Raw genomic sequence first — 26,176 nt, 5'->3', positions numbered from 1 at the left:
AATAAACCCTGCTTGCAAGTACGTGTACTTTTGATAAATTTATGTTTTGATGGTTTTGCTGGGTGGCACCAGCCTTTTTCAAGACCGGGAGTTTTTAAAACCTTCAAACTGGCACTTTCAAGTTTAATTCGATAAATGAGATTGTGTTTCGATAAATTATTCGTTTTCATTCGGATTCTGATAAACTTTTTTCTCAAAAGTCCTTAGCCGGCCCTGTAAAAACAATGTGAAACCATATTAAATTTCCAGTTCAGGCATCCGTAAATTGTCAAAATCGGATGATAATTGACAGAGTTACAATATATTTATTTAATTTCACCCTAAATTTACTTCTCTCAGTTAATTTGGTCATGTACAACACTTTACTAGTGCTAATGGCCACCACAATCGAACTTTTAATAGCGTAGAAACAGTTTGAAGTTTGCCTTGTGCCGTTTGATATGTTTCCATCATCATAATCTTAATTCATGATGATGGTGGTCGCTGCGATGTCAAGCAACACAAACCAAACGTTAAATAGACTTCACCGTACCAGAACATAAGTTAAATTTTGGCAGCCATCACCGCACGTAACATGCTAAATAAATGACGAAAACAGAAAAATATAACTTAACTAAATTTTTCCGATCGAAAATCATTTTACGATAATTGAATACCCCCGCGAAATGTAATGTGCAGTATGAACGGAGCTTTAAACTTCATAAACAGCACTAGCGCCACGCCAACAAACGGTGGCTTCAAGAACTAGTGCTTGTTTCCGGGGTTGAGCAAAATAAGATTTACATGAAGAATTAGTATTTTCCATTTTAAAAAAAGGAAATTGCCAATAAAGAAATCAGGGTAGCGACAAATAAATATAAAATTTCCACAAATAATGCAAAATTGCCATAAACAATTAAGAAATTTTCAACTAATCAAAAATAAACTAGCACTTTGATAAAAATAATAAAAAATATTTTGGTTTATTTTTCAGGTTCTAAATGAATCTTTTCTCCATCAAATTTGAATTGTTTAAATAAACTAGAGATTCAAAAAGAGTTTGCTCTTCAATCTGGTAACATGTCACATACATGTCCTTCTTTTACAACAAAATGTTCCTCCTTCATCCCATATCTCCTATATTCATCCAAACAAAAACAAAGCAATGAAAAGGAATTTGGTTTGTTTCTTATTTTTGTGATTTTTTTCAGCAGTGATCACGATTGGTGCTGTATTTCTTTGTTTTACGATAAGATGAATATATGTTCAGTGAGATAGAGAACGGAACAGTTCCCTGCCTATTATAAAATGGAAATAGAATTCCAAAAGTCCTGGAATGGGCCAGACAGCAAAACAGCAACGAGGAAAAACAACGCCGACAAGCCAAACTCTATGAAGCAAGTTTCTTCGAATTCGTTAGCCAGTTCATTTGCCGTCAGCTAATTACAGCATCATTCAGCACGAGCAACAGGTTAATTAGCATTTCGAAGTATGTTCCCACCTCTGCACAATTGCACTTTTAGCACCAACGTTATATGTTCATTCCCACGCGTTAACGTCCGACGTAATTAACGAAATACTGAAATATTCAAAACGGATACTACGGTCTCGCCGGAGGAAAGAATTCTTTCAAAAGAAAAAAAAAAGAAAACAACAGTTCCACGTCAAGAAATGCTTTCATATTCTCACAGCGCGTAGACTCGAACATAATCCACCTTCAGCTCCGGTTCGGTCCACGTCCGGTACCACACGTTCCTATTCTGATAGAAAAAGTACTCCGCCTTTGGGCTGGTGTTGTTCCATGGCTTGGGTTGCTTCAACGAGCCCGTCAAGCTGCAATCAGGGAAGTCCGCTATGCCTCCGACCCCCACACCGAGCGAGAGGTAGAACTGAAAATGGTGACATTAGGCAGGATAATAAAAACATAACGACGAGCAAATGAAATCGACGCGATTTTCGAAAACTTTGTTTAAAAATCTGAGTTTAAAACATCCAGAAAAAGGTTGAACCAAGCATGTTTTCGCAGCACCTCGCAATTTTAAGGACGCGTTCCAAACGATGCTTGATTACTCGAACCCAATCATGCCGTGGGGAGCATTTACCACTCTCTACGTTGAACGAATCGTCATGGCATCTCGTAATATCCCCTTAGCGTCAAGTACTTGCCAGCCATCAAGTTTAAACACAAAATTACCTCTTGATCGAACGGTGACATGACATTGTCCGCATTCCACAGATTTGCCTGCGTCAGATTGTTTGCCACGCCGTACGTTTTGAATTGGTCCCTCAGGGTGGCATACTGGAACCCATCCACGGTCAGTGCGATACTATCCGGCTTCCAAACCAGTCCATAAGTATGAAAATTATCGCTGAAATGTTCGTCCAGCATGTTGGTCTTCAGAAAAGCATTCCGGAGTTGGGCTTTGGCTGTCAGAACCGCACCTCCCCGCAACCGATGCCCGTCGACGCGGGTGCCGTCCTGTGCTATCAGTTGCTCGTTGGACAGAACGTGCGCCACCAGCAGCATACCCGAGGCCAAATCCGCATAGCCGTAGTAGTTGTCGGTCGGCTGGAGCAGTAACTCTGTGAATGGTCAAAATGAACGATTACAAACAAACGCAGGCTTCGGTGCCACAGGTCACGTCAATAGAACTTTAATTACGTGGAAAAATCCAATCCCCCTTGGGCAGCTTGGCGCGAATCTCTACCCGGCCGTACCGAAAGTGGAAGCTGTGTTTTGTGTTGAGCTTGGCGGAAACGACCGGCGGTAGGATGGTGGAGAGGGCCGCCTTCCGGCGACACTCGTACTCATTGTTGGTCGGTGAACTGCAGCTGTGTGATTCATATTCACGAGTAGGAAAGACAAAGGGGAACCAAAAAGTGCATATTATTAAACATGAATTTGCGAATACGACATGCATGGCTGAAATATATCTAGGGGGAATGACGTCTTTGGCAGGTTTTGTTCTATTATTGGCAGGGGGATTTTTATGACTGACTAGGCTCAAATTTGGCCTAAACATTCTTTGCATATCAAAGAATATTGTGGCCAAATTTCATAAAATTTGGTCGACAAAACCCCTCTGCCAATAATAGAACAAAACCTGCCAAAGCCGTCTTTCCCCCTAATTGTTGGGAGCTTTTAATTATTGCATCTCAGACCTTTCTTCCTTTGTTAAAAAAAATCTATTCAACCGGATCATTGCAGCATGGGAAACCATTTTAAAAGAGTTTTGCTGAAGACAATCAAAAATGCGAATTAGCATTATTAATAGAATAGAAATTGCAGGCTTTTTACGACACTTCAATCAGGATTATACCCAATGTTCTTTGTGCACACAATTGCAACAAATGTCTTTTGGGAACTGTTAGTGTTAAACCTTTAACGGCGACTTTTTTATGTTATTAGTTTTCAACAAAACTGGGGTCGCTTTTTACGCGGAAGGTTATTTGTTATTTCTGGCCATTCGATTTATTAGAACATTGAGTTGACACCATTAAAAAAAGAAAAGGTATTTAAGACTGTATAAATTGAGGTAGACCAATAAATCGATGAAATCTTACCACGTAAGAAGCGATATTACTTAATTGGTTAAAAATTGACATAGTTACGATCATTTTTTTACAATCAATTTCAGGAAGATTGAAATTCTAATTTGAAGGGCTTAGCGCTTTAATATTTAACTCCAAAGCTACTATTTCTTCTGACATAAAAAAACTGGAATTTAAGATTTCAGAAACATATAGAAAATAATCTTCATCCTAATGTATAATCAACGGAAAACTCTCCAAAATCCGTGTAGTAAAACATAGTTCAGTCCTGTTCAGTGGATACATCGCGTTAATAATAGAGCTATTGGGGCCGTCCAGAAACCACGTGGTCATATATGGGGGGAGGGGGGGGTTTGGAAAATGACCACGATAAGCCACATGGGGGAGGGGGTGTTGACCTCGAAACTCGTGGTTTATATTACGCGAAAATTTTTTGGTGAGTAACAATAGCGGTGTAAAAAATACAAATCATTAAAATTTAATGATTTAATCAATAAACGCAAAGCGCATCTTAGGGCCGATGCCACGTAGCACCTTTTTCAACCCAGCGTTAAAAGGACGTAGGTGTGCATCGAAAAAAAAACCGGTAGCGCAGCGTCGGTCGCAACGCCGATGCATATCTGCGTTATTTGACCATCTTAGCCGTAGATCCTATTTCCATGAAAAATAAACGAAAAAATAGGTTGCAATTCAGTCTCAATTTCCACAAAAAAAATATCGCCGCAGATGGTTTGTGGCATCTCGCCTCCGACACTTTTGCATCAGCGGACTGCAACTACAATTTTGAAAATGTTCATGTTTTACAATAATCCAAGAAAAAATCTTAAGAAAAAAATTTCAAAAGAATTACTTAAGGATATTCAGGAAAAATCCAGTAAAGAAATTTTCTGTAAAAACTTTGATATTACTTCATACAATCCTGATAAAGTGCTTGCATTCAGAATGAACAATTTAGCTACAAATTGTTAAGGAGGCAAAAACAAAACATCTCCAGTGTAAGTTCCGAAAAATTTTCCCTAAAACTCCGATAAAAATTCCATGTGAATTCTGTCTGGCATATTAAAGCATTCAATTTATAACTGAGGAAATGCTAATAGAATATACTAAGTTATAAAGTAGACCAACTTCCAGTTGGAATGTGGAGCCATAGAAGAAGAAGAAGAAGAAGAAGACTTCTACATTTTTCAAGAAAAATTTTTCTGAATTTCCAAGGGATATTAAACAGCCAATGCCACATGAAACACTTGGATATTTCTGTTGATTTTTAGTTCTTGGATATTTTTTTTTCAAATTTCCATATTTTTAAAAACATTTCCATATTTTTAAAAAATTTCCGGAATAGTTTTTAATGCTCTTTGTGAATTCTATCACATTTTTTTTAATTTTCCAAGTATTTTTTTTTTCGAGGCATTATTTGAAATTTCCACAGAAGAGTCTATGGATTATCTCCAAAAGAATCTTTGGCTTTTCAAAAAATAAATCTTGCCCAGGATTTTGAAATTTTGTTTAGAGATTCTTTAAAACAAGTGAGCTGGAATTTTTTCTAATTTATACTGGAAATTCTTTGGAATTTGATGTTTATTGAATTTTCATCGTAAATATGCATTTACGATCCTTCTACGGATTCTTCTAGTTCTTCAAAATTTCTATCGACATTTTCGGAACTCTTTCACAGAATTTCGGAAAAAATTTCGTTGAAATTCTAACGATTTTTCCGTGAGTTTCTCGTCAATATTCCGAAGGGTTTCCCTTGCAACTTCAGAATAATTATTATTGAAAATTCAGAAGATATTGGAATTTAAAATTAATCCTAGCAATAAATGTAGGCAATAATTTAGGCTTAAGAAGCCTAGTTTTTTATGATATTGAACAATTGGGATAACTGATCGAAATATTTAAATATGCACCTAAATTTTCTAAATGCACGAAATTCTAGTAGTGCGTATGAAAAAGGTTATGACATAGAGAAGCTTGCATTTGAAAAATCAACATGAAATTCTTAATAAAATGCTTTTTAAATTCATAAAAGGGTCTTAGAACTAAGGAGATTCCTGCGATATGAAAAAAGTGGCAATGTTCTAGAAAAAAAAACACTCTAATTCCTAAAACAATGTAGGTTAAAAAATAGTGTTATAATAACGATTGAAATTGAATTCCAAAACAAATCTCAACCCTTCCAGGACGGATGGGTCATATATGCCCAGCGTTTTTGATTGTCTATAAAATCCCAAAAGAGAGCTAGGCCACCATTTTCTTCAGCAAAATTATTCATCTAGATATTTGCTTTACAGAAAAATATAGGAGCTCAAATTTGACTGACCCTGAAAACTCAGATATCTGAAACCTTGGGAAGATTTCGATTCTAAGAGCATGCAAATGAAGTTGAAATGTTTGAATCATTCTGAGCACTGAGATAATATGGGTCATCCTGAACGTTAAGGCAGTGATGAATATTCAGGCATACGAGATGCTCAAGGTACTCCAAAACGTTCTCAAGTTCAGCCCACGATATCTACCAGATCAATCAAGACATTTGCAATGTCCTCATCATCGGTATATACCCAATCCGATGCAACAAGCATATGATCCTAGTTTCTATTTACATGAGATCCAAGAGACAAGGTACCCAAAATTATCTTGAGTCAACATCAAGTTGCACAATGACAATGAGGTTTGTTCGCAAACTCTTTTGTAGGGCCTTATAAGCACTGCGTTCACGGACTTGAATGATTAAGTAGTTCAAACATTACGACTTCCTGGACGTTTTGTATAACCTAAAGTGTCTGTAGTAGTCGATACCAAAATAAAATTTCAATGAAGAATTATAAATTTTGAGAGATGAGCCAGCTCTGGACTGAAAATCTCTTTAATAAAGAAAAAAATAGAAATTTTCCATAACAAAATAGGAAATTGCCAATATGAAATCAGGGTATGAGTATTAAATAAATATAAAATTCCATAAATAGTTGAAAAATTTCCACAAAACAATAATAAACTAGCAAGCAAAAATTGCAATTATGAAATAAGAATTTTCCATAAAGAAATCAATATGTTCCACGAAAAAATACAAAATTTTCATTAATAAATCAATATTAGCAATAAACAATTACAAAAATTTTCACAAAATAAATATTTTTTTCAACAAAAAAAATATTGTTTTCCACAAAATCTCTATATAATAAAAATTAGATTTCCTTCCTTATGATTTAACTCGCGAACGGGTTGACCGATTTGTAAGATTTTCCAGTAATCGATTCGTTTTGGGATCCGCAAGGTTTGCGTATACAAAACGTTGGTGAATTTAACGTGTAACTGTGAAAAAGTAATTTAAATACTATTTTTTGTTAGCTGGTGTGGAAAACAAAACAAACGCACGGAAATTGATCTAGAGTGCGGTGCTGCAAATAGTTCATTGTGACAATTGCAACACTTGAGCAATGCTGGGTTTCTTTCACATCAATGAAGAGCAATGAAAATTTAGAAAATTAAAAATACTACAAAGCAATTAAATTTATAAAAATTCTCCATGAACTTCAAACGCTTTTAAAGAAGGGTAATCTATGGAAAAATGCTCAATTTTATTGCTTTTAATATTCTTTAATTAAAATTTCCTTTAGTTTTCAATGCTATTTATTGATTTCTTCGTGGAAAGGTTTTAATTATTTAATAAAATTTAATAATTTAATAAAAAATTTAATAAAAAATATTTATTTTTGTGGGAAATTTTGTAATTATTTATTTCTAATATTGATTTATTTATGGAATGTTTGTATTTTCCGTGGAACATTTTGATTTCTTTATGGAAAATTCTTCTTTTATGTTTGCAATTTTTGGTTTTAAAAGTGTCAATTTATTTTTGTTTTGTGAAAAATTCTTTATTGTTTATTGTAATTTTGCATTATTTGTAGAAAATTTAATATTTTTTCATTTCTCATACCATGATTTCTTTATTGGAAATTTCATAATTGTCATGGAATTTTTTTAAATTTTTTTAGGCTGAGTAATAAATGAAATCGCATCGGCTCAATGGACCTGCTTGGATGCTTAGCGATGCACGGATACATCGTTCAGGACTTGGTTGATCAGGTCGTTCTAAAACTCCGTAATACCATGTCTTAGGACATTTTGTTTCTTGACATGATTTTTGATACTTTCGAGGATATGTACTTCAGAGAAGTTTGGCCTATGACACCCGAAAAAAGTACGACTTTTCAGTTCTTTTTATACTTTTTATACTATAGGATATTCAGTGATGAACTTCATAATTACCTATTTAAAAAAATCATCAACAACAAATTAAAAAATATATATATATATATATGGGGATATTTTGGAAAATTTCTAAACCACTACAAATTACATTGCGAGTTATAGTATAGATATCCTAATACCTGATACACATTACAGCATGATATCATCATCAAAATGTTCGAATTCATGAAAATTTATAATTTCCATGCTGGGTTTAGTTTGATTTTGAATCAGTTGAAATCGTCTATCTTAAAAATTGATCGGATTAACCATATGTTTTAGTTAATTGAGTTTTTTTTTTATTTTTTGTACTTGAAAAAAACACGTGGTCAAAGGGGGGGGGGTCTGCCAAATGACCAACGATAGACCACATGGGGGAGGGGGTTGAAAATCTTAAAAATATGACCACGTGGTTTCTGGATGGCCCCATTTATAATTCATTAAAACCGAGCCGGCAGGATTCACCGGAAGTAATTATAGTGCATAGCCGAAAATCATGCTGTTAGAGCTAGCTAAATGGAACCATTCCATTCCAAACTATTTCTCGCAATTTCTACTATCATAAAATAAACATACCCGGAAAGGACCAGTTCACCGGTACGGATACGTTCCTCGCTGAAGTCCGGATTCATGTTGAGCAATGTTGGTACGATGAAAAGGTGCCCTCCAACGACGAAGCTATTTTCGGGCGAATCCTGATAGGACACGAACTCAGCAGACTGAAGGAGAAAGTCAAGATAAAGCAAATCTATTTTAAGAAAGGGCATTTTTTTAAGGCATAACAGCAATTATAATGCGAGCAGGGTGCTGATTGAAATAATGATGAAATATATTTAGAGTAAGATTAAGCAATTCTCATGATAAATAAATTCAATTTTAATCATGTCATTCTAATCCGATTGACAGCCAAAGCACCGGATTATGTAGGTTCAGAGAGGACATGACTGAAAACGGTTACTTTGAGGGGGATGACGATAACGATATTGGGAGGGGTCGCTCTCTTGAGTCCAGTCCGTCAGACAATAAGGTGGTTCAAAATCTTCTCCATAGTTAGTGATCCTGTTTTTGGAAAGTAAAGCGACGCGTGTCTGGACAATAGAATCTCACCGATTATCTACCGAGATCGACGCCATCTAACCGCGCAGTGGAAGCCCGAACGGTCAAACCGGAGACCGAATATCCCTGCCGTACAGAGTTGTGAGCCGACAATTCAGCATCGCCTTTTATTTTGGGATCGTCAACCGCTTAGCCCGAGGAAGGGGGTGGCATCAAGTGGAGGTGACCGTAGCGTACAAGTCGCATCAAGCATCGTTATCGACCATCGATCTGAGCCCATCCGGGGCAATCGTGTAGGACCCGGCTGTCTGTCCAGTATTCAAGATCCTCAATTCACCGTCAAGCACACCTTCTAGGGAAGGAAGGGGGTCCGACCAAGTTTTACTGTTCATGCAAATAAATTAATACTTCCATACAAAAAATGCTACGAGTGGAAGAGAGGATCTCAAATTGACTAAATTTGAGTTACGTTATTTGTGAATGATATTTTTGTGACATTCCCCTACACTGATCCGGATGAAAGATCAAAGAGTGGTGCATTTAGAAGCAAACGTGTTTTTTTTCGTTCCGTCAAATGTATATTATTTTGATATAAATTTAATAGGATATGTATTATATTTGCATAGAAACTGTGGCTTGTGAGTGAATATTGTACGTTCGGTGGAATACTGGATGTTTTGGCAGTTTGCTTGGTATTTCAAATAAGCGAATAGCCATACATGCCGGCTGGTGTCGGCTGGACACAATTGTCTTCTACGGTGTGAAGTCCCCAACTTCGGTGAGAAAAGCCCCTCCAGCTGACCTTGTTGATATGATGGTTACGGAGCAAGGGCTTACGACCCGGGGTGCCCGGGTAGCCTGGTCACGGGGGAAGGGATTTAGAACCCTGGAACGACCAGGAATGCCCGCATACCTCTGTGGGTGTGACTTAAACCCGGTAGGCCCAAGCTGAATCTATATCTGGTAATACAGTCCTCTATCTTTGAGGAAGCAAATGAGGCTTGCGGTATCGTCAGTCAAGGCACCTCGTATATTTGTCGATATCTCGTAGCTGGATCAAGGAATGTCAAACTTCGGACAATGGCACATCACATATTCTACTGAATTTTCTACTTCGCAGATTTCACAAACGATTCCAAAGGGACTTTCCCAGAAAATATGTGAGAATCGGATGCACCCTGTGTAAAGACGTGAGATGACTTGCTGGTCCTTAAGACTTTTTAGTTTCATAACGGTCTTGAGAACCATTATTTGCTCTACAAGACTTCCATAAGACCATTACAAAACCTAAATGTTACTAAGGTGCAAGGGTGTTAACGATCATTCAGTAATTTGCGTTAGATCATTTTGTAGTTTGTCAATAACACATTCTAGAAGCTGAATTTCAAAACATGTTGTATGGTGGACTTCTAGTGCGAAGGTTTTTCTACAACTTTGCCTAATGGCTCGTTATTGGAATTCAACTAATAACGGAGTTAGAGCGCTAGTTGCAGTAACTCAAACTAAATGATTGGAATTTTGTTATCATTGTACTTGACATTGTGATTCGGTTTGCCACCTTCTCCCCTATACGCAATTGAAATCAGTGTAAAATTGACTTTAAAAGTTTCATAACTATTGATATAGTTGTCGTAGCAAAGTTTTATATTTATCAAAACGCGTAGTTTGTTAGTGCTCACATTTTGTAGAACATCACAAATCTGAGTTTTGTTTAGAAAAAGTTATGCCAAAAATTCTAAATTTAAGGGAGTTTCCATAAAAACGCTCATATCTCCAAAAGTATTTATCGTAGGAAAAAAAGTTTCTTTAGCAAAATGTCATATTTTTGCTAGATCTACAACTTTGCCGAAGAAAATTTTTTTCTATCACGTTCGTGAAAAAAGTTAGATTTTCAACTTTTTCAATAGTAGGTACTATTGAGAAATAAAATCCGCTCAAACATGGGAAATATTTTTGTGATTTTCTTCTCTGAAGACACTATTTAGATCACATCAGCCGTTTGGGCACAAAACAATTAAGTTCATCAAATCACGGGTTCCGACCATTGTGCACAGTGCCCCGGGATCCAGGCGAAGGTTGTCGACTGTTCGCCAGAATGGCCTAGATCCATAGGTGTTTCGGATGGTCGCTTTGTAGTGCAGCGATGGCACTGACCGAATCAGTTAGGGCTAGGACTGGTTTGTCGGAGGGAGTGGTAGCGACGATAAACAGAGCTGTGGTTTTCGCTAAGAAGACGCTGCATTGCTCAGGAAGGTTGTCCAACACTGTTAGGTTGTTCCCAGTAACGCCTAAGCCGACTGCTTGTCTCCGAAGGGAGCCATCTTTGTCGCGTTGCTCGTGGTACCTAAACTGGGTGTTTAGTAATTCTGCGACCAATCTTCTGTGTTATCCCATATTTTGAAGCGTTTCGCAATGGAGTGGTTTTTGTTGGCTGTGGAGGAGTGCCAACTCCTTGCTCCGCGCCATTGAATCCTAGCCACTGGGGGGACGCTAACGCCGGCGATCGTAAGCAAAATACAATCCCCTTGAACAAGGGGGAAGGGGCTGTGGTTTCCGGAAGTGGCGGAAACGTACGCTGCGGCTTTTGGCAAATAGCCGCCAGCACACGTTGGCGAAATAGGAGGACACCCGCTTCCGCGCAGGCAGCCTCAGCAGGTGTATAGGGAAGAAGTCCAGAGGCTTTGCGGAAGTACTGGTTGAAAACTGGGAATAGTATGCTGAGAAGCTCCCGACGTGCTACACAACTCAGCCCAGCCCGTAAAGTAGTCAGTAGACCTCTTCATGTTTTCAAAAAGTATCAAAAATTCAACCGGTCAGCCCTGAATCACAGTTCTTATGCTAAAATAAGTCTCCTGTCAAATTTTCAGCTAATTCGGATACAATTTCGAGGTGGCTCAAGTCGATTTAGTGTTTTTGGGTTATTTTCAATTTTGGAAAAAATCTAACAAGAGATATAAACGTCGAAAACTATCGCAACAACAACTATACGGAAGCTTTTAATGTGTTTTACAAGTCTTGTGAACATTGCGATTCGTTCCGTTCACGTTTTGTCCATATTAAAGTGATTTTTAAGCTTTTAAGTGCATAAAAATACTGTTTCCCCCGAAAGTCGTTGTTCTACAAAATTCTTAAGTTTATGACAAATGATTGTTAATTTATTATATTATTATTCCACTTTTTTCCCTGGAAATTTGAGTAATATAATTGCCCATGTGCGATTTACCGTTAAATTCTTAAAAATCAGAAGCTGAACATTTGTCGTAAATTTTCACGTTAGGATTTCTTCAAGCAAGTTGTTCGAACAAAACATAAATCAAATCATATGATATTTGATGCTTACAACAAACGACTTCAAAATTTTGTTAATTTCACCATATGTCTGCATGCTTTTAACATTGAGTGCATCGTAGTAACAAGTGAAATCGAAGCTTCTTTGTTTGAACAACTTGTTTGAAGAAATCTCAGCGTGCAAATTTATGACAAATGTTCAGCTTCTGATTTTTAAGAATTTAACGGTAAATTGCACATGGGCAATTATATTACTCAAATTTCCAGGGAAAGAGAGGAATAATAATATAATAAATAAACAATCATTTGTCATAAACTCAAGAATTTTGTAGAATAACGACTTTTGGGGGAAACAGTATTTTTATGCACTTAAAAGCTTAAAAATCACTTTAACATGGACAAAACGTGAACGACGGAACGAATCTGCAATGTTCCCAAGACTTGTAGAGCACACCAATAGCTTCCGTATAGAGGTTGTTGCGATAGTTTTGACATTTATATCTCATGTTAGATTTTTTCCAAAATTAAAATAACCCAAAAACACTAAATCGAATTGAGCCACCTCAAAATTTATCCGAATTTGCTGAAAATTTGACAGGAGACTTATTTTAGCATAAGAATTGTGATTCTGGGCTGACCGGTTGAATTTTTGATACTTTTTGAAAACATGAAGAGGTCTAGTAGTCAGCTGTCAATCAACGCTTGACCGATACGATACCGATAGGCACTGTTGTTTGTCCTATACGGCCTTGACAAGGTTTTAGCAAAATTAATCCTCAATTTGCAGTCGGTTTTGACCGCTTGGAAATAAGGGACTAAAGACAGTCCTCGGTCGATGGAAACGCTAAGGACCTTGATGAGTTTCCGGTTTGCTGCCCATTAGTCTTGAGACTGGGACCGAAGAGACGGTGCACACATGCCCACGGACACTTTTCTCGGTCGACATGGCGACGAGGCCCACCGATGAACTGCACTAAGCGTTGCCTGAGTTTGGATACGCGTTTGCGCAGGAGTGTCTCCGATGTTCACAAGAAGGATGTCGTCTGCTTAAACAAAGACGTAGATGTTCTTTGGTAGGCCATTGGAGAACAACAGATAAAATGAAACCCCAATCCACCAACTGTTTTAGCACTAGTGGGACCCGAAGTGCGGTTGAATGCGTTCGAAACATCCAAAGAAACTAGATCGGCGTATTTCCCTTTGTAGAAGGCACTTAGGAGGACGACTCATAATCCGATGAAGTACGAACGTGCACCGCAACCCGGGCGAAAGGCGTGTTGGCAGAAGCCAAAGCTTCCGTCAGCTTCAAGCTCTTTACGCAGTCTACGGTTCATGGGCGTAGCCAGGATTTCGAGAAGGGGGGGGGGCAACTTTTTTCTAAATCGTAGTTTTATAGTAGTCTTATAAAAACACATGAATATTAACACATGAAACCAAATCCAAACCAAATCGAAACAGTAATGACAGGAACTAATATTAGTTATTAGTTATTAGTTCCTGGTAATGATTAAAATAATGATTTTGATGATTGAAGTAATGATTGAAAATAATGATTAAAACAATAATGGATTTAAAAATGCGTGATTTATTGCTCATCAGATTTTTTTAAAAAAAGTGAGAAAAATATTAACGAACTTTGTATTCAGAAAGAATATAAAATCGACTATAACAATTATTATAAAAATCCTGCATTCTTCCATAAGTCTTGTCTTATGCATTCTTCCATAAGTTTAAGAAAACTAGAACCATACATCTGAATTTCTAAACAAATCCTCTCTGAAATAATATTTATTATAAAATAGGCAGAAAAATCAATATGCAAGCTTTCTCCAGGAATTCCTTTGATAATTGCTCCTGGCATTCTATCCGAAATTCTATCAGGGATTTTTTAGGAATGCCTCCAGCAACTTATTCGGCAGTGTCTTCAGGAATTCCACCATAAATTTTGCCGGGAATTGATCCGAATATTCCACCATTATTTACTCCAAGAAAATCTTCACGAGCTTCTTTATGAGTTCTGCAGAATTCTCTGCAATAATTCAAATAATTTCGTGCTGTTTCCCATAATTTTTAAGAATAAGAATATTCCGTGGAAATTCCGCAGGATTGCCAGTAAACATTCCTGAGAATTTCACGAAAAATCTTCGAATTTCTTGTGTAAATTCCATAAAATTTTCCGTCAATTGTTTCGAATAATTTCTTGTGAAAATTTCAAAGATTTCACAAAATTTCTCCAGGAATTCCACCGGAAATTTATACAGAAATTATACCGAAAATGGAATCAACAATGGAATTTTCGGAGGAATTCCTAGAATAATTCGCAATGAAATCCTGAAAGAATTCCGGTGGAAACTTCAAGATTTCCACTGGGAGATCCTCCAGGAGTTTCTCCGAAAATTCCTCCTGGAATTCTTCCAGGAGTTTCACCGGCATTTCCACCAAGAATTTCTCTAGGATTTCCTTCGAGAATTATTCCATTAGTTCTATCGGCAGTTCCTCTGAAAATTCTTCCAGAATTTCTGGCAGAATTGGAATTTATTTAGGCTTCTTCAGGAATTTATAGATTTCCACAGAAGCTCCTCTGAGAATTTCTCTGCAGGCTCCTCAGGGAATTCTCCGGGAGGTCCTCTGATGATGATGATGGTCCAGCTACAAACCCCCACAAAGGTTTCAGCTAGACCAGATTTGTCTATAAGCTGAATTCTCTTGTTTCGGAGAATGCTTCTGCTAGTTTCTGGGTTCCTTTGAAAATTCTCCAGGAGTTTCTTCCAGATATTTATCCAGAAAATTCATTCGAGAGTTCCTCCGGAATTCCACCAGCAATTCATTCGGGAGTTTCTCCGGAAATTCCTCCGGGTGTTCCACCAGAATCTATTCCAGGAAATTATTCAGACTTTTTCTCAGGAAATCATTTAGGCTTTCTTCAGAAATTAAGCTGGAAATTCCTTCAGAAGTTCTTCCGATAGTTTCTCTGGGAACTCATCCGGGAGGACCTCTAGGAATTCCTCCTGATATTCCTCCGGGAGTTCTTACGGGAGCTCCTCCGGCAGTTCCTCCGGGAGATCCACCAGCAGTTTCTACGAGAATCCCTCCGGGAGATTCACCGGCAGTTTCTCCGGGTGTTTCTCTGAAAAGGAACTCCCGGAGGAACTCCCAGAGTAATTTCCGGAGGAACTCCCGAGGGATTTTCTATAGGAATTTCCGGAGAAATTATCAGAGGAATTCTCGGAGGAACTGCCGGTGGAACTTCTGGAGGAATTTATTGAAGAACTACAGGAAGAGTTTCCGTAAGAACTCCTGGAAGAATTCTTAAAAGAACCTCCCGGAGGAATTCCCGTAAGAACTCCCAGAGAAAATCTCCGAGGAACTTCTGGAGGAATTTGTAGATAAATGCCTAAGAAAGGCTAAATGAATTCCTGGAAGAAAGCCTGATTGAATTCCCGAAGGAACTACTGGTGGAACTTCAGAGGAATATCCGGTGGAATACCCTAGAGGAAGAGAAAAATATTCCTGAAGGAACTTCCGAAATCCCATTTCCCGTGAAATTCCTGCCAAATATCGTCCAGGAATTCCCTGGTAAGTTCCTGGAGGTATTACCAGAGAATTTCTTGGAAAAACTCCTGGAAGAACTCCCGGAGGAACTCCCACAAGCACTTCCGGAGGAATTCCCACATGGAAGTCCTGAAATAATTCTTAGAGAAGTTCCTAAAGGAATTTCCGAAAAAATATCTGAAGGAATTCCCAGAAAAATACCAGGAGAAATTAATGCAGAAATTCCCAGATGAAATCCTGAAAGTATTCCCAGATGAATTACTGAAGAAAATCCCTGCGGATTGTTCCGAAGAAATTTCTGGAAGAACTCTTGGCAGATATCCGAGTAAATTCCGAGGAATTCTAGTACACTTCCGCGGAAAATCTCCCGGGAAAATTCCTGAAGGAATTCCTGGAGAAGTACCTGAAGAAACTCCCGAAAAAATACCTGTAAGAATTTCTGGGGAAATACTTGGACGAATTCCAGGAGAAATTCATGAAGATATTTCTAGAGGATTTCTTGAAGGATATTTTGAAGTAATTGCGAAAAGAATTCCAGATAGGAATGCTAGATGATTTCGCTATTGAATGTTTGGAGGTATTCCCGGAAAATTTCCTGGAAGTAATTCCGGAGGAATTAAACGAAGAGTTCCGAGAGGAATGCCCGGAGAAGTTCCTAGAAGAATTTCCGAAGGAATTTCTTATAGATTTACAAATGAAATTATGGAGCGAAATCGGAGGATTTCCGTCATGAATTTCTGAAGAAACTTCTGGAAGAATTATGGGAGGAAATTTCTTATGTATTCTTGAAGGAACTCTCGAATGCATTCCTGAAGGAAATGCCGGATTTTCCTGAAGAGAGAATAACCGAAGAAATATCTAGAAGTAAATCTTGGAGAGAAGAAATCTTCAAGGAATTTCCTCGTGAATTTCCTAAAAAAAAATTAGTGGGGGGTTTCTAGATAAGGAGGAATTAAGAGGAAATGAGAAGGATTTTCGAACGATTTTCAGAGGAATTTGTGGATAACTTTCCGGAGGAATTCAGAAGTTTCAGAAGCTTCTAGAAGGATTTCAAAGATAATTTTTGAGTCCGAAATGTTTCGAGTTGTTTTGAACTTTCATATATTATGGATCCTGGATGCCCTAATAAGTTTTGGGAATCTTTTGAATTTCAACCACCTATTTCTGTATATGATTGGATCGTAAAGTGCACATGTTTAAAGGAATTCATTTCAGTACCCGTGCAATCTTTCCACAATTTAGGGGGGGGCGACGGCCCCCCCCCTGCTCCCCCTTGGCTACGCCCATGCTACGGTTTACCAACCTCACGACGATCTTTGATACACAGGAGGTCAGTGGTGTCACGTGAGGAGATACTCTTTGTTGAAATCGTAAAACGTGTCCAAGGCGCCACTCATCGGGAAAGGTTTGATTGGACCTGGTTTTAATCGAGGAATACTATTTTTGCGATAAGGCAAAAGCGAAATTTTTTCTTCTTCTTATTGGCATTACATCCCCACACTGGGACAGAGCCGCCTCGCAGCTTATTGTTCATAAAGCACTTCCACAGTTATTAACTGCGAGGTTTCTAAGCCAAGTTACCATATGTGCATTCGTATACCATGAGGCTAACACGATGATACTTTTATGCCCAGGGAAGTCGAGACAATTTCCAATCCGAAAATTGCCTAGACCGGCACCGGGAATCGAACCCAGTCACCCTCAGCATGGTCTTGCTTTGTAGCCGCGCGTCTTACCGCATGGCTAAGGAGGGCCCCAAAAACAAATGGCGAATGAAATGGGCTGGTATATTGGAGAGCCTAGTAGGTCCGGCGGTATTTGAAAGTTCTGGAGCGTCAAGGCCTTAGTGGCTATTAGCCTTTGAAAATCGGCTGGGTAGCCAATTACCCAAACAGCACAGATCGACCGAAAATGGTGGCTGTAACTTGAATGTGACTGATTCTCAGGGCCGGATTTAGCTGGAAGGGGGCCCCGGGGCCGACAGCTTGTGGGGGCCCCAAAATGTACAAAAAAGGTTGGTTTTGGTACATAAGATTTGTCGGGGCCAGGGGCCACGGCCCCCCGGCCCCCCATAAATCCGGCCCTGGATTCTACGCTTGCCACCAAATGCATTGACTTTCCCCCATAGCTCGGCGGCGGATTGAGTCGGGTTGGTGGAGTCAAGGAAGTCCCACTGCTTTCTTAATTGACCGTACCACATTCGTAGTAGCCGAGTGAAGCTTGATCCACTTAGTATTTGGCCGTTTCTTTCCAATTACTGCGGCGCCTCTGGTGGCCGTACCCAGAAGAAAAATACATCAAATCGTTGTGGAAGGTTTGTTTAATTTATGGTAAAAGTTTCATCAGTAATGATGCTCACGTTCAAAAGTTATCGAACGCGAGAGACGAGAACAAATTTTGCACACTCACGTTGGAAATCCAACATGGTCAGGAGGAATGATTTCAAAGTATCAAAAATTATCGAAATTGATTGTAAAAACTGTCAAACGTTATCAGGAAATACTATTGTTTTTTTTCCTTGTTGGGTATTTTAATCACTGCGACCATTTGTTAGAATATCTATTACGTGATATATGCCCCCATTTTGATCTAGCTTTGTCAAGTTGACGCATCATTACTATTTAGAGCAATTGCAATACCTTGACTCATACAGAGTTATCCCAATACGGTATTATGGTTCTGATGAATCGTACTACCATATTGGGACTTATTCTCCAAACTTCTGGAGGGTTCTACCTAGCCCCTTGTTTTAGAAGAACTGTAATCTCTTTCTAAAAATTGCTTTCGGACAATGGCATAACAAATGTTCCGAGTCTTCTACATGTATGCCGCAGAAACGACAATTATACATCATCTTGAAGCTTTCCTTCCTAACAGCCTCAGTGAGTGATATCGAGCTCAAGTAACGTGGCCCTTCCAGTGTATGTGTTAAGATCTTTTTTGAAAGATCTAAAATTTTTGCGAGTGATAACTACGTTTGGTGTGATGATGAAACGTTTAGATCTGTCCTCGCAATCAATGTGTTTTTCCAAATGTCCTCTGTTTTAGAATGTTCCTCAAAGATTTGAGTTCCATTCGAAGAGAACACGCAAAGATACACCCCACAAAATGGTTCCCAGAGACCCTATGAATTGTCGAGATGAAAATCCAAAGTCTGGCCAGCATATCAGCTTGTTCATTGCCTTCAATGACACAAATGACCAGGAACCCAATACAGGTTCACTTTTGTTACGACTACCCAAAGGTTTTGGGTGACTAAACACATTCCCAAACGAGTTTAGATATACGTATTGGGCTGATCATTCAAAGCATTCAATGCTGCTTTGACTGTCAGGACATTATGCAAATATTTGAATGCCTCATAATTTTGCAGTGCAAACTTATAATTTCAAGTATTCGGAGAACAGCCTTAACTTCAGCTTGGAAAACAGTTGTGCCATTTGCCCATAGGAATCGAATATATTTATCCCTGGGCCAGTAACGCCTGCCCCAACTTGATTGTTCAGCTTTGAACCATCGGTGTAAAATACAATTGATCCTGAGTGAAGATTTGGCCATCCACCGTTTGCCCGTATGTATTTCTGCTCAAGATTAATTACATCAAAACAACGACAAAGTGCTGTATCTTCTCCTCAGTCCAGTCATTCATTGTTTGTTATAAGTGAGTTGATATTTATTTTGTTTAGAATACTAAGATGTCCTTTTGGTCACCTTCGAAGAGGTTTGGAATCTCTTTTGATCTTCAAAGCACTTCTTTCTCTGCTTCTAACTGAATAAATTGATCCAATGGTAGCACGTGGAGCAAAGCGTCTAGCGCTTTATTGGGCGTGCTTCATTGCAATCTACAGTTAATTGAAAGAGAAGCCAATCTTTTGAATTTTTTCCAACTTTTTCTGACCACCCTTTCTTTTGTTTCTGGCCACCAGTATTAATGCCGTGCCATATGAAATTCTGGGTTTCGCAATCGCCGTATAAATCCATTGAATCATTTTTGGCTTCAGTCCCCACTTTTTACCGAATGTCGCCTTACTTATCCATAAGGCATTTGTAGTCTTACTCAATACTATTGTTGCATCGCGTAGAACAAAACAACCGTAGAAGTGGAACATACGACCAGAAACTACAATGAAAGTCTGCAGAGCAGTTCGGAACAATTCTGGGATTTCATTGCGTGATTTACTGAAAAGGTTCACCGCGCCGTACAGCACAGCTCAATTAATCTGTCGGCAAGAAGGTTTCAAGTCTTATGATGTCAGTAAGCAACCCAACAGTACCCTGAAACAGAATTTGGTTGCCAAACATCGTGCAAGAATGCTGGACGAGCAAGTTTTGACGAAATACAATTGATATATTTTGATGAAAGATGAAATTAATATTAAAATGGATGTTCAATTCTCGGGACACAAGTTTTACCTTGCCAAACGGAAGGGTAATGCCCCTCAGGAAAATTCACAATATGTCTATGCAGGCAAGATTGCTCGCCAAGTAAAATTGATGTGGTAGGCGTCAAAGCATCTGGTAAGTTGTGGAAAGAAAACTAAAGTTTTCATCACTGGAGCGCCCATAAATGTAAGGCAAACATACAAGGAGTGAGTATCTTCAGAAGGATTTTTCGCATCCATTCAATCACACGACTATCCAATGTGTTGCTTTGGCCTGACTTAACAAGCTGCCATTACAGACAGGATGTAAGTGGAATGGTATAAACCGAATGATACTGACCTTATTGTAAAAACTATCAACCCACCAAAATGCACAAATTTTCGTCCCAACGAAAAATATTAGACAATTATCAGAGGCAATTATCACAACAATCAGAAAACCATCTTATATGGAGATGTGGTGTGAAGAAAGGGCAGATCAAGTTGACCGTTCTACTGTGCGAAAAATAACAGAGGTGGCTATTGGAGAGAAAAGTCCGAGAATTCATCCGAAATGCCAAATGAATAATTTTTTCGATATTTTGCCTTCGAAGTTTTACTTCTTTAAATCCCCTGTATAATAAAAACATAAACCACCTTTTATGTACTTTTTCGGCAAAGAAATGCCTAATTTCGTGCGGCCAAATACTAAGTGAATCAAGCTTTAGCACAAGTCAGACAAAAGTGGTTACAGCAACTTGATTGTGTCTAAATCTGGTCACATATGAGTTACAGTAACTTATGTGGGGAGTCCTCCTTAGCCTAGCGGTAAGATGCAATGCTATCAAGCAAGGCCATGTTAAGGGTGGCTGGGTTCAATTCCCGGTGACGGTCTAGACAATTTCAGGTTTGGAAATTGTCTCGACTTCCCTGGGCAAAAAAGTATCATCGTGTTAAGGGTCAAACATACATTGATACGTTTGCGTGCGTTTTGGACAGTTTTCTCATAGGGAAATCTGTCAAACGCCTACGCAAACGTATCCGATTGTGTTTGGCCCGATTAGTCTCATGATATCTTTCTTCTTTCTTCTTATTGGCATTACATCCCCACACTGGGACAGAGCCGCCTCGCGCAGCTTAGTGTTCATTAGAACTTCCACAGTTATTAACTGCGTAGGTTTTCCTAAGCCAGGTTACTTTATTTTTTGCAGTCGTATATCATGAGGCCAGCACTGATGATACTTTTTATGCTCAGGGGAAGATCAGCAGTACACTTTCCAACTCCGAAATTACCTAGACCAGCACCAGGAATCGAACCCAGCCACCCTCAGCATGGTTCTTTGCTTTGTAGCCGCGAGTCTTACCCGCACGGCCATAAGGAGTGGCCCAAGAATCTCATGATATACGAATGCAAAAATGGTAACATGGCTTAGAAACCTCGCGATTAATAACTGTGAAAATGCTGTATGAACACTAAGCAGCGAGGCGGCAATGACCCAGTAGAGGATGTGATGCCAATAAGAAGAAGAAGAACTTACATATGTGGAACATGGGAACATGTTTCTTCGGAGTCGGACTTCTACGAGTGGGAGATCTTCGCCTTCGCTAGTCTGGAGGACATCAAAGGGGATCTCCCGAAGGATCCCTATCGCTTAAAAAAAGTATTGTATATTTAAACCTACCTCTTACATATTCACTTGTATTTCCCTCCGAGGGAACGATCCAGAGAAGCGGAGGAAACACGGTTGACCTCTTGGAGGGCAACGGGCCAGGGTAAACATTCGTTCATCAATAGTTCTAGGTTTGGAAAGTTGTCCCAGAAACCATTGATGTTCCACTGAAGGCAGAAATTGACCTCCAGTGGAAGCGTAGGACTTGGAAAGGAGGCGGTAGTATTGGGTGAATCCGAATGCAACGCAGGTAGGGTCCAATTTGACTTTTTGTCACTTTTGAGTTAACCCAATGAATAGTGTTCATTTGTAATGTACTTCCATAATCCATAATAAAAATTGCAATTTTTCATGTCCATGTATGATAAAATACCAAGTCATTTGCGTCCCATATTCAAAGTACCAGCATAACAGTCCCATTGGGAATATATGTTACCTGATTGCACAAAATTGAACAACCTTTTAATTATACTAAATCGTTTCTCGGTAATCTATCGAATGATGAATAACTCTGCAAAATTTCAACAAGAACCAACGATGTTTCAATTTATAAGATTATTTGAAACTTTTATATGGAAGATGCGATTCGAAACTTCAATGACTATTATCTCAGAATGCGAAAAAACCGTATGGGACTGATATGCGAGTGGGGGCAGTATACCTGTTGTTGAAATAAAGAGAGCTGCAGCTGCTGGCAGAAGTATCAGTCAGTAACCTGCCGTGGAATGAGAGGAAACCTCAGTATTGTTATTCTTTGTGAGGGGGTTCCTTTGTTTTGACCAACAGGTTCTGGGCCCAGGGCCGGCTCCAGATCTACATCTTAGTGGGATGGATCGTCCGTTGACGTTACAGCAGTTAGATCATGGATCTGCCACGTAGGTCGGGGGTAGCGCCGGACGGAATTCATCAGGAGTTTGGAACGTTCTGTAGAATGCTGGTCAGCAGGAGTCCAGGAGGAGCGTCGTAACACTCATGAGCTGGTCAACAAAGGGTCCTATGCAAATGTCGGATAGAGGCCATTTGTACGGGCAACAGATTGGGCCAGGAGTGGGTAATTGTTCGGCTGGGGTAGGAGCTCAGGTGGGGACAATAGACTCAGTGTTAGGAGGAGCCAAGACAGTAGCGAGGCGTGCACACTGAGGAGGAGTGTTGGAATATCAGGTGGTGTGCGACGCTTCGCAGTTGATCGTAGATGGATAAGAAGCAGGCGCCGATTAGTTGTTGTTGTTCTTTGGAACTAAGGAAATTTGTTATTGATGATTGTAAATACCTGTTGTTGAAATAAAGAGAGCTGCAGCTGCTGACAGAAGTATCAGTCAGTAGCCTACCGTGAAGTGGGAGGGAACTCAAGTATTTATTGTCTTTGTCCGGTTTCCTTGTCCGTCGAAGAAAGAAGAAAAAATACAGTCAAACCTCATGAGTCGATGTTCTATGGCTCAATATCGACTCATGGAGGCAAATTATACCATATTAAAACCAAGGATTTTCTACTACACATTTCGATATTTCCATGAGTCGATGGTCCCTTCAATATCAATTCTTGGAGGTTTGACTGTAGAAAGGAGAAGAAAAAAAAATAAGAAAGCGATAGAAGAAAAAGTAATAAAGAAGGAAAGAAGGTAGAAAGAAGTCCCTTTCAACGTTTTGTTCTTCCGACCTTATGTCCCTTTCGACTTTTTGTTAATCTCGCTCATATGTCCCTTCGATCTTTTGACTTTCGACCTTTTGGTCGCTTTGGGAAAGTTAACCTTAAATAAGTGAAAGACTGGATTGAACGAATAGAAATTTTTGACTTACAGTGACCTGCATAATAAAAAGCCCACTTGCCGTTTTTAATACAAAATGGTCTACTTTGGAGATATAGATCTGCGATTGCTGAAAATTTGACCAGAGCTCAGATATAACTTGAATTTTACCACACCTGAGTTGGTGACTATATTGGATTCATAGGGTAGAAAATTATTGCGAAGTAATACCAAAACGACTTTTTTTTGGCAGTAAAAATTGATTTTATAACATCTTTGAAAACTACAACTCTTAGTGTGGCCGCAAGTATATTCCGCAAACCTTTTTTGTATTGCCAAAATACGAGTTTCTTGCTGAATAAGTCACTCAGTTTACAACCTATAGAATTCAAGATATTAAAAAATACGAATTTTTGCCAAAAAATTCATTTAGAATGTCATTAGAAATCGCCAAATGTTGAACGGCTACATTTTTGTCGCCTATATTGTTGAACTCCCATAAGAAATGCACGTGCGTTCAACAATAGGCGAAGAAATTATCCGTTCAACATTTGGCGAATTACCCTATTACCGCTATAATTTTTTACCCTATGAATAAATATGAATGGTACCTACTGTTACCCTGATATCTAGTAGAAGTTTACGCGAAATCATAAATTCTACCGTTAAATATCAGATTTGTTAAAAATAAATCCATTATAAGCACATAAGCATAAGTATTTAAAATTAACCCCACATGCTTCGAAAAAGAAAAAAAACATATGTGTTAAAAACTACCGTATGCGTATGTGTGGAAAAGGGGGGTGAAGGGGTACAAACCATATTACTATTTATTAAACGCTGAAGGGAGGGGTTTAAACCAAGATGAATACACTACTAGGTGCTCCAATCTGTCAAGATTTATACACGGAAGAGAATTATTAGTAAATGGCGGGGTGAAAAATTCATTGTTTCAAATTGCAAAACGAAAACAAACCGGCTGGCTCTCCTATACTAAAATCCAAGATGGCTGAATCGTGTATTAGGCAGATTGGAACACCTAGTGCAAGATGAATACACAGCTAGGTGTTCCAATCTGCCAAATTCACGATTCAGCCATCTTGGATTTTAGTATGGGAGAGCCAGCCATGTTTGTTTAGTGTTTCCTTGGCATCGAAAAATGAACTTTTCACCCCGCCTTCTTCTCGTCCATAAACTTGGCAGGCTTGAAACACACTCAGCTGTGTATTCTTCATTCTTTGAGTTTAAACCAATATGATGAAACACACCATATTGGGTTTAAACATCCGGGGGGTTTTGCGTTACATCATTTGTGAACAAACCCTATCAATGTTCATGAAAATATTTTCTGTCATGCTTAGATTACTGTTTCTCTCGTAAGACATGATTTCGTACAATTAATTTGGGTTTGTTTTTCTGCGTCACGACCGTTATTGAATTGAGCGTTCATTAAGGGGCCGTACACTAATTACGTAAGCATTTTTCCTGGGTTTTTCAACCCCCCCCTCCCCCCATGTAAGATTTTTTTCCCTATACAAATAAGTTTTTTTGATTTATATGGAACGTAAAGAAAATGGCAGACCCCCTCCCCCATAAGTGCTTACGTAATTAGTGTACGACCCCAAAGAATGAATCCCATTTCCACGGTTATTCCATAGCTCAACTATCGAGATAATGAAGTCAGCCCAGTCATACAATCTAAAACCTCAAGAGCCCTAGTAAAAAAATCACCATACCTCTGTATCAAGCGGAATTCGAATTTCTCGTTGCCACTTCTGCAAATCCAATGTCTGGAACGTATCCTCGAAAATCATTCGTCCCGAACAACTGGCTTTTCCATTCACGGTGGTAACCGTCGGCACGCATGGCTCCGCAGTGGTTGTTTTACCCTTTTCGTTAGTTTTTTTGGTGGTTTTGGGCTTGGCAGTGGTCGTTGTTGTCGTTGTTGTGGTGGTTTTTGCAGCAGCATTCTTCCGCTGCTTCTGATTGGTCAACCAATACGAACGATCCTCGTGCTGGACGTACACCCAGTAGTGGAGCATTTGGTCATTTGCGATGTTGGCCTTTGTGGTTTGGAACGCCCATCGACCATCTTCGGATGGTTCTGTTATATCATCTGCGAAGTCACCTTCCTCGAACTGTTCAAACTTCTTATTGATACGAGCATGAAATGCAAATAGTTTTATCCCCGGTACACCTTCAAGACATTAACATACCCAAGGTTAATAACATGATTCCGTTCAACGTCTTATTCAACACCTACCGGGAATGCTAGCTCGGAAGCCACGCGGCTTTAGAAATTCAATTTCCACATCTGGAATCGAAAAACTGGCTTAATTTTTTCCATAACTGACACCGGCAGACAGAAAAACAATCACCAGAGGCGGCAGAAGATGTCTCATCGTGCGAGATGCTGATTACGGACTGATTAATAGCCATGAAGTGCGATGCTACATGACGACGCAAAGATCAAGAACCGAGAGAGAGAGCAAGAACTGGGAATCACCGATTCGATGTTTTGCAGCTGATGTCTTGGCGCACAAAGAAGCATTGACCATCGCATCAGCATTACGGTGAACCCCTTCAGAGCGCTACCACGGTATAAGCAATTCAGAACTGGTTTGAGCTGCGCGAGGGAATGGAGTACTTATCAGACAGCCATCGGCATCATTGTTGATAAACTTTGTATTCAGTCTGATGTAGCCGATAATTTAGTCATTTA

The 26,176-nt window shown here is 39.1% G+C and overlaps 1 protein-coding gene across 1 annotated transcript; it reads right to left on the bottom strand.

Moving 5' to 3' along the window:
• Positions 1–1,636: 1,636 nt before the first annotated feature.
• Positions 1,637–25,877, bottom strand: LOC134214812 (gram-negative bacteria-binding protein 1). Its single transcript, XM_062694113.1, has 6 exons — positions 25,718–25,877; positions 25,191–25,651; positions 8,359–8,501; positions 2,642–2,811; positions 2,174–2,562; positions 1,637–1,868 (listed from the first exon to the last, which is right to left on the bottom strand). The coding sequence occupies exons 2-6, from the start codon at positions 25,494–25,496 to the stop codon at positions 1,665–1,667; spliced, it is 1,212 nt and encodes a 403-aa protein (XP_062550097.1). The 5' UTR covers positions 25,497–25,651; positions 25,718–25,877; the 3' UTR covers positions 1,637–1,664.
• Positions 25,878–26,176: the final 299 nt, after the last annotated feature.

This window comes from Armigeres subalbatus, chromosome 2 (assembly GCF_024139115.2).
Source record: "Armigeres subalbatus isolate Guangzhou_Male chromosome 2, GZ_Asu_2, whole genome shotgun sequence".
NCBI classification, from domain to species: Eukaryota; Metazoa; Arthropoda; class Insecta; order Diptera; family Culicidae; genus Armigeres; species Armigeres subalbatus.
The sequence above is the reverse complement of the archived record's forward strand: the minus strand, read 5'-3'. Positions and strand labels throughout refer to the sequence as shown.